At 42.5% G+C, this 17,475-nt stretch overlaps 1 protein-coding gene across 5 annotated transcripts in view; it reads left to right on the plus strand.

Moving 5' to 3' along the window:
- LOC131689965 (band 7 protein AGAP004871) overlaps positions 1-17,162 on the plus strand; it is a 326,915-nt gene extending 309,753 nt beyond the window's left edge. For all 5 annotated transcript variants that reach the window (XM_058975383.1, XM_058975384.1, XM_058975385.1 and 2 more), the window contains 5 exons: positions 11,734-11,843; positions 12,778-12,850; positions 12,951-13,033; positions 13,096-13,355; positions 13,429-17,162. In XM_058975383.1, the coding sequence (XP_058831366.1) occupies positions 11,734-11,843; positions 12,778-12,850; positions 12,951-13,033; positions 13,096-13,355; positions 13,429-13,729 (827 nt within the window). In that variant the 3' untranslated portion in view covers positions 13,730-17,162. The remainder of the gene's footprint in view (positions 1-11,733; positions 11,844-12,777; positions 12,851-12,950; positions 13,034-13,095; positions 13,356-13,428) is intronic.
- Positions 17,163-17,475: the final 313 nt, after the last annotated feature.

Below are 17,475 nucleotides of genomic sequence, written 5' to 3' on the forward strand. Positions count from 1 at the left end.
TGTTAATTAGGCGCTCCTTTCCCTGTCTTTTCCCTACTCAATCGAGCTACTAACTGACGGAAGCCTTTCAGTTATAACATTTTCTTCGCGTCTCGTGGTCGTGGCAATTAAGCGCTGCTTGTCACACTCGACCAGCGTTCGTGTGATAAGGCGGAATTACTTTACGGTCGGCGTTTGAAAGGATTTTCTTGGTACCGATCCATGGTGGCTGCTTCGAGCCTACGGATATTTAGTTTTATTATCATTTGGTTTTCAATCTTTCGCTCGACACGGCTAATGGCACTAGACTGTGAGTGGGTTGACCGAGGAATGGAATCAGATCGTAATCGGATGGGGTAGGCGTGTTTTCCAAGTAAATCAAACACCACAGCTGCCGCCACAACAAGGTCTCTCAGGCGGTTTTCGGTTTCAGACTGTTGGAAAGTTTTCCTTTGTTCTGGAGGGAAAAGAAAACTCAACTGTAAGAAGCGTGCGGCGAAACTTTGATGGCAACTGGATTGTATGGATGAGGTGAAAAACTAGGGGTAAAAGTGTTTTCGTTCCTGTGGTGCCTAATGGAAACTTGGTTGAAGGATATCGTATTCATTCTGCTACCCGTAGAGTAGCGGCGCAATTTTCGGCATCATTAGCCATATAAAACATTTTTTGTCGAGGTTTACTTTGCTGATGTTCCCTCATTCTATGTCGCTGAAAATTGTGTTTTCGTACAGAATCTGTTTTTGCCAGTAAGAGGGAAAACAAACAGGGATATATGTGATAGTAAGTATTGTTAAGATATTCACTGATTTCGATCAAACCGCCATGTCATTTCTTCGTTGATCGCAGCCAAATTATGCGGTTACAAAAGTAATTTGTAATATTTGAAAATAAAATGAATTAACTGATGTTTGCTAACATGTCAGAACAAAAATTCTGTATTGTTAGTAGAATACGCGTATATGAGGAATAATAACAACCATCGACGGGTATTAGAATGTATTGATGGAACTGGAAATTGGAATGAAATGGAGACGCAGCGAGTTTTAGTACCAGTATCTTTTGACCTGTGAACATCGACACTAATCAGACAAAAGTCGTATTGGGACTGAACTACGATCAACATTTTTTTTCCAATTCGTTTATTTAATAAGGCACGTTTGCGTTAGCTTAAAGGTGCTATTTTTTCTTTGTTTTACATTTTGAATTTCTTGGTACTAGAGGGTACACATTGCAATATTATTTTGTTTTTATATAATGAAACTAAAAAAAAATTGCAGCTAGCTTATACATATACAAGAGGGGATAATACAACATTCGTAAGATTAGGGGGACGGGTCATTTTGTGTGTTCTTTGTATAGTAACGCACTTTATGATTTTAGAAGGGAGATTGTTGGAGCAATTAATTCATAATTAAGCGGAACATTTCACAAGCTTATTAACTAGAAATAACTAGAGAGAGAGTGGTTCAATTTTATTAAGATTAGGGGGGATTAATTAAGGCTATTTTTAAGTATTAGTACTGTTGGGCATTTCTTAACGAGATTAAATATTGATCAACTAAAACTAGAAAATAGAGGGCGCACATAAGTTTTGGGAAGATATTCAAGGGGAAGAAGGGTGGGGGGTGAAGTCATACATCTGTACAGGGGTGCCAACTTTCCAGATTTATCTGAATTCTTCCAGATTTTTTAACGTCGTCCAGACATACAGGTTTATGTTTGTCTGATCCAGATTTCAAAAAATTTGTCCAGATTTATCCAGACAATTTGAAAAATAACAAAAAAGAGATAGAATAATTCATCGTAACAACTTTTCAAGCTACGATTTTGAAAACAAAACTTTTTAGAATAGCTGGAAACACAAAATAGCAAAGGTTTTTTCATTAAAAGTGAATAAATTTTGTTGAATTTTCATCAGCTGGATATTTCAGCAATCCAAGATGCTGAAAGCTCACAGCCTCAAATTCAATCCTCAAGCTTTTTCAAAAAAAAATTGGGCTATCCAGACAATTCCAGACTTTTCGAAAATTATTACAGACTTCTTGGAAAAACACTTGGCATCCCTACATCTGTGCAACAGAGACATGGGAGAGAGGATGGACAAGGCTGACAGGGGAGGGGGAGATATGAACTTCCAGTTTCCGGCATCGGGAATCAACGGCAAGGGTTACAGATTCGGACGGTAATACGGTTCAGATACGGATCGGCAACACACCGCGCTGCGCGTGTGATGTTTTGCTGTAGGTCTCGTGTTTGTTTGGTCATTCGACAGAGATGTTTTGTGTCGTCTTGGAGTCGCATCAAACCATCGTTGCGATACGATAGGCGGACGAGGGACCTTCTGGGAATGATAAGAGAAATGATCGGGTTAGTTAAATCTGGATATTGATGGTTTTTAGAAAGGTGTATATGAGGGACATGTAGAGGAGATCGCGGCTAGTCAGTACATCTCGAACCGGGACATTGGGCGATCTTCCCCGGGCCCGAAGGGAATCGAATAGTTGAGATCTGGCAGAACAGTACTCGGCGCATGCCCAGACAATATGTTCGACCTCGTGATAACCGTTGTCGCAAGCGTAGATACCGCTATCCGTGAGCCCAATACGTCGGAGATGAGCGTCCAGGGTGTAGTGATTGGACATGAGCCTAGACATCACGCGAATGAAATCCCGACCCACATCCATCCCTTTGAACCAAGATTTCGTCGATACCGTAGGGATTATCGAATGTAGCCACCTTCCTAGTCCACCATTGCTCCATGAAGTTTGCCAACTTTCGAGGGTTCTCTGATGAGTAATACTGAAAAATTCGCTGAAGCTAATTGGTCTTTCATATATGTCACTTTCTAAAGCGCCTGCCTTAGCTAAAGAGTCCGCTTCTTCATTACCTGGAATGGAGCAATGCGAGGGAACCCAAACTAAGGTAATCTTGTACGATCTTACTTACAAAGCACACAGGCGCTCCCAGATGTTCCCCAGAAGATATGGAATGTGCTGCTAGGTTTCATTGAACGGAGAGCTTCGATTGAGCTGATTCGAGACTATAAAGTAAGTGGTGGGCAAAGTATCAATGATCCCGAGGGTATACTGAATAGCAGCAAGTTTTGCGACGTAAACTGAAGTACGATCATTGAGTTTGAATGAGGCGGTGAGGTTTTGATTGAATATACCGAATCCAGTGGAGCCGCCGAGGCTTGACCCGTCGGTGTAAAACATCTTGTTGCAGTCGACTTCACGAAATTTACTATGAAAGATGCTTGGGATCACTTGTGGACGTATGTGATCCGGGATTCCACGAATCTCGTCTTTCATGAGTGTGTCGAAGAATGCATTTGAATCAGAAGCATGAAAGAGATTGACACGGTTGAGATAATATGAAGAAGGATTGATATTTTGTGCCATGTAATCGAAGTACAAGGGCATAAATCGGGTTTGAGAATTGAGCTGGACAAGCCTTTCGAGATTTGCAATTACTAACGGTTGCAAGATATCGCATCGGATGAGCAATCGATATGAGAGGTCCCAAAATAGATTTTTCAGCAGAAGAACGCCCGCCAGCACTTCTAAACTCATCGTATATGTCGAGTGCATGTAACCTAATGCAATACGCACACAACAATATTGTATTCGCTCTAGTTTGATGAAATGTATGTTCGCAGCGGAGCGGAAACAGAAACTCTCGCACTCCATCACCGACAATATCGTTGTTTGTTACAGCCTAATCAGGTCTCCTGGGTGGGCACCCCACCATGTTCCGGTTATTGTGCGGAGAAAGTTGATCCTTTGTTGGCACTTCTGTTTCAGACACCTAATGTGACATCCCCAGGTTCCTTTAGAGTCGAACAAGACCCCGAGATATTTGAAAATTGAAAGCTGAGCAATAGTTTGATCCATTAATTGAAGCTGTAATTGCGCCGGTTCACGTTTCCTTGAAAGTACGGCTAGCTCAGTTTTCTTCGTGGAGAACTCGATACCCAGCTGGAGAGTCCAAGCAGACAAATTGTCCGAGGTATCTTGCAATGGTCCTCGCAGATCGACAGCTTTGGGTCCTGTAATAGAGACCACACCGTCATTTGCAAGCTGCATTAGCGTGCAGGAATTGACAAGACATTCATTCACGTAGAAGTTATAGAGAAGGGGACTTTGACATGAGCCCTGGAGAAGGCCCATGTAGCTAATTCGTGATGTCGACAAATCACCATGCAAAAAATGCATGTTTTTCAGACAGCAAGTTTAGCAAAAAGTTTTTTAGAGTCGGTGGAAGACCATGCTGGTGCAGCTTCTCAGAAAGAATTTTGATAGAAACTGAATCAGCCCCCTTTATATCTAGGAAAACTGATGCCATCTGCTCTTTGCTAGCATAAGCCATTTGAATTTCTGTTGAGAGCAACGCAAGACAGTCGTTCGTGCCTTTGCCTTTGCAAAAACCAAATTGTGTATCTGACAGTAAGCCACTTGCTTAAACCCAACTACCGAGGCGAAACAAGATCATTTTCTCGAACAACTTTCGGATACAGGACATCATCGCAATCGGTCGATACGAGTTGTGGTCGGAGGCTGGTTTTCCGCGTTTTTGGATGGCGATGACCTTCACTTGCCCCCAGTCATGAGGAACAATATTACCTTCAAGAAACTAATTAAATAAATTCAACAAGCGTCTCGTGGCAGAGTCAGGCAGATTCTTTAACAAGTTAAATTTGATTCTGTTTAGCCCTGGGGCTTTATTGTTACATGACAAGGTACAAGTGAGAACTCCACCATCGAAAACGGTGTTTCGTTCGCGTTATCGTGAGGGGACGCGGCGCAGTAGATCTTCTGTGCCGGGGCGGAATCCGGGCAAACCTTCTTGGCAAAATCGAATATACAACGGTTTGAATATTCCGCTCTCGTTAGTACTGTTTCGGTTTCGTAAGCGCCGGGCCGTACTCCAAAGATTGCTCATCGATGTTTCTCTCGTTAGTCCGTCGACGAACCGGCGCCAGTAGCTAAGTTTTTTGGCTTTCATCAAACTCTTCATGCGTGTTTCTACCATCGCGTACTGTCTGGCAGCCCGTCGTCCCGGAAGGTCTTATACGCAGCTGCCTTCTCCGCGTACATGTCTGAGTACTCTTTGTCCCACCATGGATTGGGAGAACGCCCGCGCGAGCTCGCGTCTGGTACGCGTTTAGTCTGAGCTTGAATCGCGGAATCGAGAATCAAGCCAGCCAGGAACCCGTACTCTTCCTCCGGAGGAAGCTCTTGTGTCGATTTTACTTTTTCGGATATCGCGGACGCGTAGCTCTTCCAATCAATTTTTCGTGTGAGATCATACGAAACATTGATTGTATTCGGTGGCCCTGAACCGTTAGCAATATTAATTACGATTGGCAGATGGTCGCTGCCGTGGGGGTCAGAGACTACCTTCCACATGCAATCTAACCGCAACGATGTCGAGCAGAGGAACAGGTCTAAGGCGCTCGGACGCGCTGGAAGGGCCGGAATCCGTGTCATTTCACCCGTATTCAAAATGGTCATATTGAAGTTGTCGCAAAGCTGATGGAGTAGGGTAGATCGATTATCGTCATGAAGACAACCCCATGCCGTACCGTGGGAGTTGAAGTCACCTAAAACTCGCCTCGGTGCGGGGAGGAGTTCCGCAATATTACAAAGCCGTCGGTGGCTGACTGTGGCTCTAGGGGGGATGTAGGTGGAAGCAATGCAAAGGTCTTTGCCTTTAATTCTGGTTTGGCAAACGACAACTTCAATGCCTGGTGTCGAGGGGAGGTCGATCCGATTGAAAGAATAGCACTTTTTGATCCCCAAAAGTACTCCGTAAGAGTCTTCTCGATCCAAGCGAATAATATTAAAATCGTGGAAGTGTAGGGAGGGTATATGTCCTCCCGAAGCTACTCAAGATACTGCGCACCTTAAACTAGATCCACAATTGCAGCATGCCGATGGGTGCAATCAGCCCGATTCCATCAACGACGTTCTTTTGGTTTCTACGGAACTTGTATGTAATGGCAGCGACCTTTCCCGGTCAGATCCACAATTGCAGTATGCCGATGGATGCAATCAGCCCGATTCCATCAACGACGTTCTCTTGCTTTCTATGGAATCTGAATGTTATGGGGGCGACCATTTCCGGTCAGGTAAAGCTAAGGAGGGTATATGTCCTCCCGAAGCTGCTCAAGATACTGCGCATCTTAAACTAGATCTACAATTGCAGCATGCCGACGGGTGCAATCAGCCAGATTCCATCAACGACGTTCTGCTCTCAACGGAACTTTTATGTTATGGTAGCAACCTTTCCCTATCAGGTAAATGCAATGAATGTATATGTCCTTCCGAAGTAGGACATACAGATGCTGCTTCCTCTGAAATCCCACCCCCATTACAGGTGGACGCCACCGCCGCTCATCTTTATACCGCTCAACCGTCATTACTTGCAGGAACACGTTAGTATCTACTATCAGAACGTGAGAGGACTACGCACCAAAATTGACGAGTTGTTCATTGCTGTTTCAGACGCCGAAAATGATGTTATTGTTCTAACCGAAACGTGGCTAAATGATCAAATCAATCCACTCCAGTTATTCGGCTCAAAGTACACGGCTTACCGTAACGATCGCAATCCAAACAGTACAGGGGAAAAACGCGGTGGCGGTGTGCTTATCGCAGTGTCCAACCGGCTCTCGTCTAAACATAAAACTGCTAGAACCGATCTCGAACAACTATGGGTAGATATTCGCAGTCGCGATACAAATATTTGTGTTGGTGTAGTGTATATTCCCCCCGACTCCGCATGTGATATAGATATTATTCAGAAGCACATAGACTCAGCACTTGACATCGCAACTTCCATTCAACCCAATACGGCTCATCTACTGTTTGGTGATTATAATCAATCTGGACTTCTATGGAAAAGTACCTCCTCCGGCTATGCCTTCCCAGACCCTTCTGAATCAACCTTCTCTAGAGCGAGTATTGCCTTACTGGACGGAATGTCTGTATTGAACATGCTACAAATGTGTACAGTAAATAACAGACGAAATCGAACCCTGGACCTCCTTTTCGTAAATGCAGAAGCTTCTATTAACTACACCGTTTCAGATGCCCTTGAGCCGTTGGTTGCTTGTGACGCACACCATCCTCCTCTTCTAGTAACGCAGATCTGTCCCCAGGGAGCTCAATTTTTCAAAAACTGATTTAAATAGGCTCCAGAACTCACTGCAGGCAATCGATTGGGAGACTTTGCTGAATTCCGCGATCGATGTAGATGTTGCCGTAGAAAAAATTTTAATTGTTCCTAAAACAACTTTTCAAACTACATGTTCCCGCACCACGTCCCCGACCAAAACCAGCATGGTCCAATCGTCAATTACGTAAACTGGAAAGACTGCGAGCAGCTGCACTTCGCCATTACACCAGCCGACGAAACTCTCTCACAAAACGAGAGTTTATTGAAGCCAGCAACAGTTACAAGACATATAATCGCTTTCTCTATTCAAGACACGTCGCACAAACCCAATCGAACCTGAAACAAAATCCAAAGCAGTTTTGGTCTTTCGTTAACGGGAAACGCAAAGAAAATGGGATTCCTTCCAGTATGTTCCTTGCAAATGAAACATCAAGTAGCCCAAGCGGCATCTGTGACCTATTTGCGCAGCATTTCTCAAGTGTGTTTAAAAAAGTCTCGGCCAACTCTACTCAGGTGGAACAAAGTCTTCAGGATGTCCCTCATGATGTAACTAATTTAGGCATTATTCAATTTACTGACGAAGATATTCTGACTGCTATGAGAAAGCTAAAGTCTTCAACATCCGCAGGACCAGATGGTATTCCTTCCATTATACTGAAAAGATGCGAAAGCGCATTGTGTACGCCTTTAAGACTAATTTTTAACCAGTCGCTGTCGCAATCAACGTTCCCCGTCTGTTGGAAAAAATCAGTTATGTTTCCCGTTTTTAAAAAAGGTGATAAGCAAAATGTTGCAAAATTATCACGGCATAACTTCACTCTGCGCCGGCTCAAAGTTATTTGAAATATTAGTAGGAAATGTGCTGTTTCGTGAGACCAGAGCATATATATCGAAGGACCAACATTGCTTTTTTCCAGGTAGATCGACAACTACTAATCTAGCCCAATTCACTTCGCTCTGTATTAAAAATATTGAAGTTGGATCTCGGCTCAATACTGTATACACGGATCTCAAGGCTGCATTCGATCGTGTAGATCATTCTCTTCTACTGGCAAAGATGAAGCGGCTGGGCGCTTCGGATTATTTTATAGGGTGGCTTAAATCATATCTCGTAAATCGTTCTCTGTATGTAAAATTAGGAAATAACGAGTCATACAGTTTCATCAACTTGTCGGGAGTGCCTCAAGGGAGCAATCTAGGACCGTTGCTTTTCTCGTTGTTCTTCAAAGACGTTTGTTTTGTTAAACCTCCTGGGTGTAGACTTATATATGCCGATGATCTCAAACTATTATTGTGCGGTCAATAGAAGATTGCAAGGAACTACAGCAACACTTAGATGCTTTCTGTAGTTGGTGTAATCGCAACTTGTTGGCTCTCAGCGTGGCCAAGTGCTCCATAATATCATTTACACGTAGAAAAAATCCAATACTGTGGAACTACACCATCTCCGGGGAATCGCTAGAGAGAATGACAATTGTCAGAGACCTCGGTGTACTTCTGGACTCACAACTGACATTCAGAAATCATTACTCTCATGTTACAGCACAGGCAAATAGAAATCTCGGTTTCATTATAAGAATCGCCAAAGAGTTCACTGATCCATATTGTTTGCGGGCACTCTATTTTTCACTTGTGCGATCTCTCTTGGAAGTTTCAGCACCCATTTGGTGTCCTTACACAAGCATTTGGATCAACCGAATAGAAGCAGTGCAGGCAAGATTCCTCCGTTTTGCTCTTAGAACTCTGCCGTGGCGTAACCCAACAGAGCTGCCACCGTACATCGATCGCTGTCGTCTGCTCGATATGGAAACCCTAGCCAAAAGGCGGAACACATTTAGAGCAGTATTTGTTGGGAAGATATTAACTGGCCAAATAGATGCTCCAGATATTCTCTCACAAATAAATGTCAATGTGCCCCCTATAAGTCTCAGATCGCATAACTTTTTAAGACTCGAGTTTCCACGCACCGAGTACGGTCAAAACGAACCCGTTAGGGCGATGTGTAATGTTTTTAATAGTGTTTATGGCCATTTTGACTTTTCTGTATCTTGTGATGTTTTCAAAAATAGACCACGAAGGTAGACTTAGATTTTAGGATTCATTTTTTGTAATATTTGTATTTTTTATTTTTGTGATGCTGTGTACTATGTGATTATATTTTATTGTAGTGTGAATTCATTGTAATCAGGTGTGAACATATGAAAATGGGTTTTACGCCCATTTGAGGATTGCTTCTGAAGTATATCCTGAAATGGGCTTTTCCCATTCAACTACATTTCATGTAGACCAACATAGGTCAGATGAAAATAAGAAGAATAAATAAATAAATAAGTAAATAAATTTCTGAAGTGAGCCATGTCTCACATAGGGCAAATGCATCGCATTTCAAATTTTTTAGTAAGATTTTAAACGAATCGATTTTCGGGATAATGCTTCTGCAATTCCACTATAGAACAGTGATTAAATCCGTGACCTCGTTCAATGAATTAGCCATCGAAGGATACAATCGCTGAAAGGAGGGGCCATTTCACAGTAAACTGCATCAATAATGTTTTTAATGCGGGGAGAAAGCTTATCAAGATGCTTTTAGGGGGGTCAGAAATATTTAAAGTTGTAAGAATACGGTCCACGATGTCAGAGAAATTTATTAGGCCAGCGCTGTTTTCTTTCTCTGGCTGATATATGGGAACACTTGGGGTTTTTGATGCTCCTGGAAGTGCTGGGAACTCCTTTTCTGAGCTCAGGTTACTGAGACCGAGAGCGGCTTGCTTCGGTTTGCACCAGTACTTCCTTGAGTAGTTATTTTAGGGGGGCAAGAAGAGACACCTTCTGGTCTTTACGACGTAGCTTGTGAGAGGAAATGTTCCTCCTTTTTCTATTGCTTCTAGGCACAGCAGTAGATGTTCCCTTCTGGGATTCATCACAGTCGCCTTCGTCAGTAGACAAGTTGGTATAGATGTTCGTAGAGACAGGTGGCGTAGCTATCTTAAGCATTTCTGCAAAAGATCGCTTAGAGCGTCCCTGAAGGGAACGCTTAAGATTCTCCTCGCACTGTTTGTACGCGGGACATGAAGGAAGATCACGCGGGTTTCCCCCACAGTAGAGACACTTTTCGACATCTCTTCCACAGGAATCATCCGCATGATTCCCATCGCATTTCTCACAACGGATTTTATTGCTACAAAGGGAGGCTGTGTGTCCCAGTTGTTTGCAATTAGTACAGTTCATGTCCCGCGGCACAAATAGGCGAACAGGTAGACGAACCTTGTCAAAGAGGAGGTAGTTGGGTAGGGCAGAGCCAGCGAAGGTCACCCGATAAGAGTCTGAGTTGACGTATATTTTCTTGCCGTCAGCTGCGACTGATGCTGAATGCAAACGATTGCATTCCAGTATCTCAACTGGCTTAAGCATGGGGTCTTTGAAACAGTCAGTCTTATATTTTAGCAGGTCCTCGCAATTCAGACTCGAATCGGAAACGACCCCACTGACTTCAACCCTGCTAGCTGGAATATACACCCTGTACTCCTTCGTAAAGAGCTCGCAATATCGTTTGCATGAGTTAAACTGTTAACAACCACCCGAAGCTTATCAGGGCGAATTTTCAATATTTCTTTCACGGCCGAATATCGATCCGTCAGAACTCGAGAAAACAGCAACAGATTCAAACACTTTTTATCTTTGGTCCGAAAGAAGATCACGAATGACGCGGTGGCCGAACTTGGATATACTTTGAGCCGGGGAGCCGATTTTGTTTCGACGTCCATCTCACCTTGAGATGAACCGCCGTCAGGGGAAGTCATTTTTGAACGTTGGTAAGAGAACCAAGAAGGGGAAACAAACTAATACTTAACTTGTGTATGTAACGGTATCCAGACGGCTTACTAGAAGAACGCTGCTTCACTGGTCACTAACTGGTTAACGGTATTCAGAAACAGAAACACCAAAGAAGGGAAAAAATACTGAAACCTCGACTAGGCGTAGAGTGTGCGAAATAATCTTGAACGCGGATTAGCACTATTTGTCGCTATAGAGTCTACGGACCGACAACAAAAGACTTCTATCTCGACTGAGTGCTCGATAACGAATGAGAATGACTCTTAAGATTAATAATAAACATGTAACATCTAAAGTTTGCAGTGCAAATTTGCTTTCAAACACAATTAAAACTTAATTGGATCATTTTCTGTGAAAACCAATCAAATTCAACCATCTTAACGTACCAAGCGAAAGAATGGTGTGACACAGTTTGAATATGATCCGCAAACCATGAACAAATCTTAAAATATTATAACTACTTCAAAGCTCTGTGCGCTCTATAAATATTTGACCCAAACTATATACCCAACAGTGCGGTCATGTTCATGAAAACAACGTTCCCGAAGGTTTCGTAACGTTAATTATACGCTTGCATCATACTTTCATGGACAGGGAAATCAATATCGAACTCGGGCTACCATTGGCCTCGGAGTTCGCTTTCCACTTAAAAAACACGTAATCAAAGTTTCAAGACCCCAGCGAGAACAACTTATTTCATGCAAACTTTCTCTTCGCTCTTTCCGTCTTTTCCTTGTGCAGCCGAGGAAGAACACAACGGGGAAGCTTCAACATGCGGCCGAATCCTGATCTTTCTGTCCTGGGTGCTTGTGGTGCTGACGATGCCCTTCAGCCTGCTGGTGTGCTTCAAGGTAAGTTAAAACTTTAAAATTTAATTTAATCCTATGACAGCATCGATGCTACCACTTCGACGGAAAGTTGCTGGCCAGATTGTGTACGAAATGTGGTGCAGCCCATCTTTCTCCTCCCAAAAGGGGGAGTGGTAAGCAGGGTGGGACATTGTACATAGCCACATTTGCGAGTCTAATGAAGCGTGGAATTAAATAGACTGAAGATAACTGCCGCTTTCGGTCTGAAAACTGACAGCTTGAATGGAAAGACGAAACTATTTCGAGCAACGCCGAATAATTCATGAAAAATTTGTTCGGAATTTTTCTGCTAGTACAGTCTGTCCCGCCCAGTCATCCCGCACAGTCGGTGGGCACGAGTTTTTCGCCTCCCTCAGCTGGGAGCGGCCTGTGGTACAGCCATGAATTAGCATGTATATGAGCTGCAAAGTAATTTTCTTCTCGAGGGGATGTGGCACAAAAAAAAGTCTGTACACTTTGTTGCTATTTATGGGTGCGAAGGCTTGCTAGAGAGACGAATTTTATGTTTTAATTAATGCAGGCACCAGTTTAACGGCAGCAATTTGTGCGTACGTAACCTTCGAGGGTAACTTTGGCTACTAACAAGTGAGCCGAGACGAGTCTCAAGGACAATGAAAGAGTAAGTTTTTCATTGCTTTCGAAATGCATAAATTAATAAGATTATCTGCTGCTCGCTAGGTGCTACGTGCGCGTTTCGTTTTTGTACTATCGCACTATGTAATACGGTTAATTTGGCTGACTATTGTGAGTGAAAAAGAAAAATGTCAGCTGCTGTAATAGAATTCGGGCAGTATGAAAATATATAGTGACCATTAAAAAGACCAATCTTCGTGTAAAGAATATATTACTGTCGACATGTGCCAAATTGCCCAGTGGGAAAATGGAGAACTGAAATTTTTGTGCTGTCCCATTTCAGGTTGTACAGGAATACGAGCGTGCTGTGATATTCCGCCTCGGTCGCCTAGTGCAAGGTGGAGCTAAAGGGCCAGGTATGCTACAATCTGCTTTCATGCTCATCAACTATTTATAGACAAATCCAATGCCTGCTAATTCGCACCATAACGCTTCCCGCCTTTCCTTCCACCGCAGGTATCTTCTTCATCCTGCCATGCATCGACGCCTATGCACGTGTCGATTTGCGTACTCGTACGTACGACGTCCCACCGCAAGAGGTAGGTTGTTCCGCACCACGTAATGAACTCATCAGACGTCAGCTTTTTCATTCCCCGTGTAGGTATTGACAAAGGACAGCGTCACGGTGTCGGTCGATGCCGTCGTGTACTATCGCGTTTCGAATGCGACCGTCTCGATTGCCAACGTGGAAAATGCTCACCACTCAACCCGCCTGCTGGCCCAGACGACGCTACGGAACACGATGGGTACCCGGCATCTGCATGAAATTCTGAGCGAACGAATGACAATCTCTGGCAGCATGCAGCTCTCACTGGACGAAGCAACAGAAGCCTGGGGAATCAAAGTGGAGCGAGTGGAGATGTAAGTATTAAGTTTGCTGCTCATCTCGGTGAAAAGTTTCCTTCTATCAAATAAATTAAATTACCCTTCACAGCAAGGACGTTCGTCTGCCCGTCCAGCTGCAGCGTGCCATGGCAGCCGAAGCTGAAGCTGCACGCGAGGCTCGTGCTAAGGTGATTGCTGCGGAGGGTGAACAGAAAGCCTCACGGGCCCTGCGTGAGGCTTCCGAAGTGATCGGCGACTCGCCGGCTGCCCTGCAGCTCCGCTACCTCCAGACACTGAACACCATCTCGGCGGAGAAGAACTCAACCATCGTGTTCCCGCTGCCAATCGATATTCTGACTTACTTCATGAAGTCAAAGGAGTCTTTTGCCGCCTCCCACTCGCACGCGTAAGACTCTGCCGCTGGATTTGTTGGTAGGGAACGGGGGAAAAACTTACCTAAAATGAAAGTGTTCTCCTAATATGCGGTACGTTTTATCATTCGTTACATTTTCCGTGAACTTTTCCTATTGAAAGAACAGCAGTAGCTATGAAGATTAAATGTTTTTTATGAAAATTTATGTGAAGTGTACGGCTAACTAGTTGCCCTTGTGGGGCATGGAATACAAAGCACAGAGATGACTAGTTCTGGGATAATCGTAGCTGGAGATTACAAAGCAACACTTTAAGTTTTTAAAAATCATTTCTTTGTGCTGGCCAGCAGCTGCAGTATTGTTGTTTTGCTTTCGTGATGGAAACGATCATTTTTGCCCTAATTTCGTGAGACTAATCATCCATTGTTGGAAACTGAAGCAAAAATCTTTTTTTTTTGTTGTACTTCACATTCCTACTATTTTATACATCTCAGAATAAATATTTTACTGTTGAGCCCACGGTACGTTAATTTTAACGACAAAGAAAAGCTTTTTTCAATGATATTAATATGATGTTCAAATGCAAAAAAAATATCTATCTTTCAAATTTGACTGATAAGTCCAAAGCAAGGAGTATTAAAAAGAGTACATGTTGAACTGAGCTCAAATTCACAAAACTAACATTCAGACCCCGTGAACGGTTTCCATTTCAAACTGAAGAACGCTTGTTTACAAAAACATGGGTTGGTGATGTCAGAGACATAACCTAAATGAAGTAGAATACATTTTGGACTGCTAATACGAACGATACAATGTTTACTACCTTCTGAAAAGTTTCATTAAAGCCAGTTAATATTGTTATCACTTAACTTAAGTGTATTTTACTTTATTGCGATTATGTCTATGATATTACCCATATTACATCTTTTATTATCACGAGCAGAGTTTCCTGCCAGCTCCAATACTCTGGCGGCAAGATATCCGAGCAAAGTCAAACATCAAAATTACAGCAAGTAGACACCATATTTTGATATCAGTCATCAAATTGAAATCTTATTTTGATATCGGTTTAACCTTTTTCAGGTATGACATCATATTTTGATCTGCATGCTTTGCGTTTTTTAGAAAAAAAGATTGATTTTTATTTCGATTATAGAGGTTTTAACCTTAAGGTCATTCGCCTCTTTGGGTTAGAAAAATCTCTTATGGAAAATTTCTAATCCTATGTGCTGGGTCGGGACTCAAACCCAGGTGCGCTGCGTACAAGGCAATCGATTTACCAACTAGCCTACGCCCACCCCCCAAATGTTTGTTGTATTTTTTTGGCAAATATCAAATGGATTACATATTTGGTTATCAATGAAATATTTCAACATCCCAAAGAGTTTTAAATTTGCTCTCACTGATAGCATAAATAGTTTTCTGTTTGATTACAATTTTTCTGCTTTCGATTTCTTATATTCGATCTTTTAACCGTTAAAACAACCAAAACAAAAACAACCTGAGCAATCACTACCTATTACATCACAACATCAAGTTTAGTGCTCAATTTGATATCAGACTCTACTTGTGTATTTCATCACTGCTGCCAGGTAGGCACCGACACGCTCGGCGTAATGACCCTTTCGCAGCAAATGATGGATTCGATCGTCAGGAAACTGGAGACCGGCACAAGCGAGTGGAAGTTTGGCTTTCTCTTCACCTTTCCTTCTTTACCTCATTCAGACAAAGCGAGCGTCCATCGCACTCTGTCCCCTGCCCTTAGTGTGAGCTGTGCTCAGTTCAGTTTACGTTCAACGCAAAAGGCGCCGGGAATTGAACGAAATCTAAATCAATCCATTATTTCCGTTATTTTCAGTAATAGTACATTCTACGGAATTAGTTACAAAATTGTTTTCCGACTTTCCGATTCCGTTGGGATTTTCGATATTTTTTTTTAATTTATAACACTGGGTAGAGTTCACCAATTTCGATGTTTTATATGTGAAAAGAACCGGGTATTCTTGTAGTTCAAACTAACGGTGATCGAACCACCATGATCTAAAAACACCGGAGTTATTCCGGATTGGGTTGGAGTACGTCGGTTTTGCCATTTGGTTTTTTCTTATTAACTAATAACTTATTACTAAAGGACTTCATCATAAAATAATTTGAGGTTTGGCCAATCTTCCCCGATGGCCGTGGTACCGGTCACAAGAGCCAAATACTTAATGCTCATTGGATCAATTGAAAAAATGACTCCAAAAATGACAAAGTCGGTTTAGGTTGCACTAGACTATCTGTAAGAACCATTCCCACCCTTTTGCAAACTACGAGGACACATGACCGGTTCACCGGTGAATCCAGAATATCACGGGCCCTATTCTCACAGTCACGTCACTTAGTGACTAGAAGAAAATTTCCTTCTAGTCACTAGGTGACGTGACTGTGAGAATAGGGCCCCACATTTCATCACATCGCAAGCCATCATCATGTGATATATCAAAAAACATCTACTGAGTTTCACAAGATGGTTGGAGGTATTCAAAACAAGTTTAGAGGCCAGGCGAATGACCCTTAGTGGTTAAAGCTTAATAATAATAATAAGTTTGAAACAGCTATTGAGCTTCATATGATATTTGAATGCATTTAAAACAAGTTTGGAGGCCGTTGACCCGCTGAGGTCAATGCCGATGAATCCGGAATACGTGCACTTTTATCAAATCGCAAACCTCCAACATGCGACGTTTAAAAAAACAGTTTCTAAGTTTCACAAGCTGTTTGAAGGCATTCAAACGAAATTTGGAGGTATTTGGCTGTGATGGCCAGGTCCGGAGCATCCGGAATATTGTCCCAGGAGATTGCTTTAATCACATCTCAATGCTTCATCATGCGACATTTCAAAAAACATCTAATGAGTGTCATAAAATGGTGAAAGGCATTTAACCCTTAAAGGCGCAAACCAATTTTTTTCAAATTTTCTGAAAATTGTCTCACAGTTTTAATACGTTACCATGATAATTTTGCCATGGTTTTCGTAATGTTGTTTTAATTGCGCATTTGAGAGTTAAAACCAATTTGGATGCCATTTGTGGTCACAGAAGGTGACTTTTATCAAATAGCAAACCTTCAGCATGCGACGTATCAAAAACATATACTGAGCTTCATAAGATGATCAAAAGCACTAAAAACAAGTTTGGAGGGCATTTGGCCGCGATGGTCAGTTCCGGTAAATGCGGAATATGATCCCAGAGGGTCACTTTCACGAAATCGCAAATCTTCATCATATGATATATAAAAACATCTACTGAGCGTCACAAGATATTTGAAGGCATTCAAAATAAGTTTGGAGGCAATTTGAACGCCATGGTCATTTCCGGTGAATCCGGAGCACGGTTCCAGAGGGCCACTTTTATCGTATCGCAAACCTTCAGCATGTGAAGTATCAAAAACATCTACTGAATTTCACAAGATGTACTACGGGATAACACAATTACGACACTGGGTAGAGTTCACCAATTTCGATGTTTTATATGTGAAAAGAACCGGGTATTCTTGTAGTTCAAACTAACGGTGATCGAACCACCATGATCTAAAAACACCGGAGTTATTCCGGATTGGGTTGGAGTACGTCGGTTTTGCCATTTGGTTTTTTCTTATTAACTAATAACTTATTACTAAAGGACTTCATCATAAAATAATTTGAGGTTTGGCCAATCTTCCCCGATGGCCGTGGTACCGGTCACAAGAGCCAAATACTTAATGCTCATTGGATCAATTGAAAAAATGACTCCAAAAATGACAAA

This window comes from Topomyia yanbarensis, chromosome 3, assembly GCF_030247195.1.
Source record: "Topomyia yanbarensis strain Yona2022 chromosome 3, ASM3024719v1, whole genome shotgun sequence".
NCBI classification, from domain to species: Eukaryota; Metazoa; Arthropoda; class Insecta; order Diptera; family Culicidae; genus Topomyia; species Topomyia yanbarensis.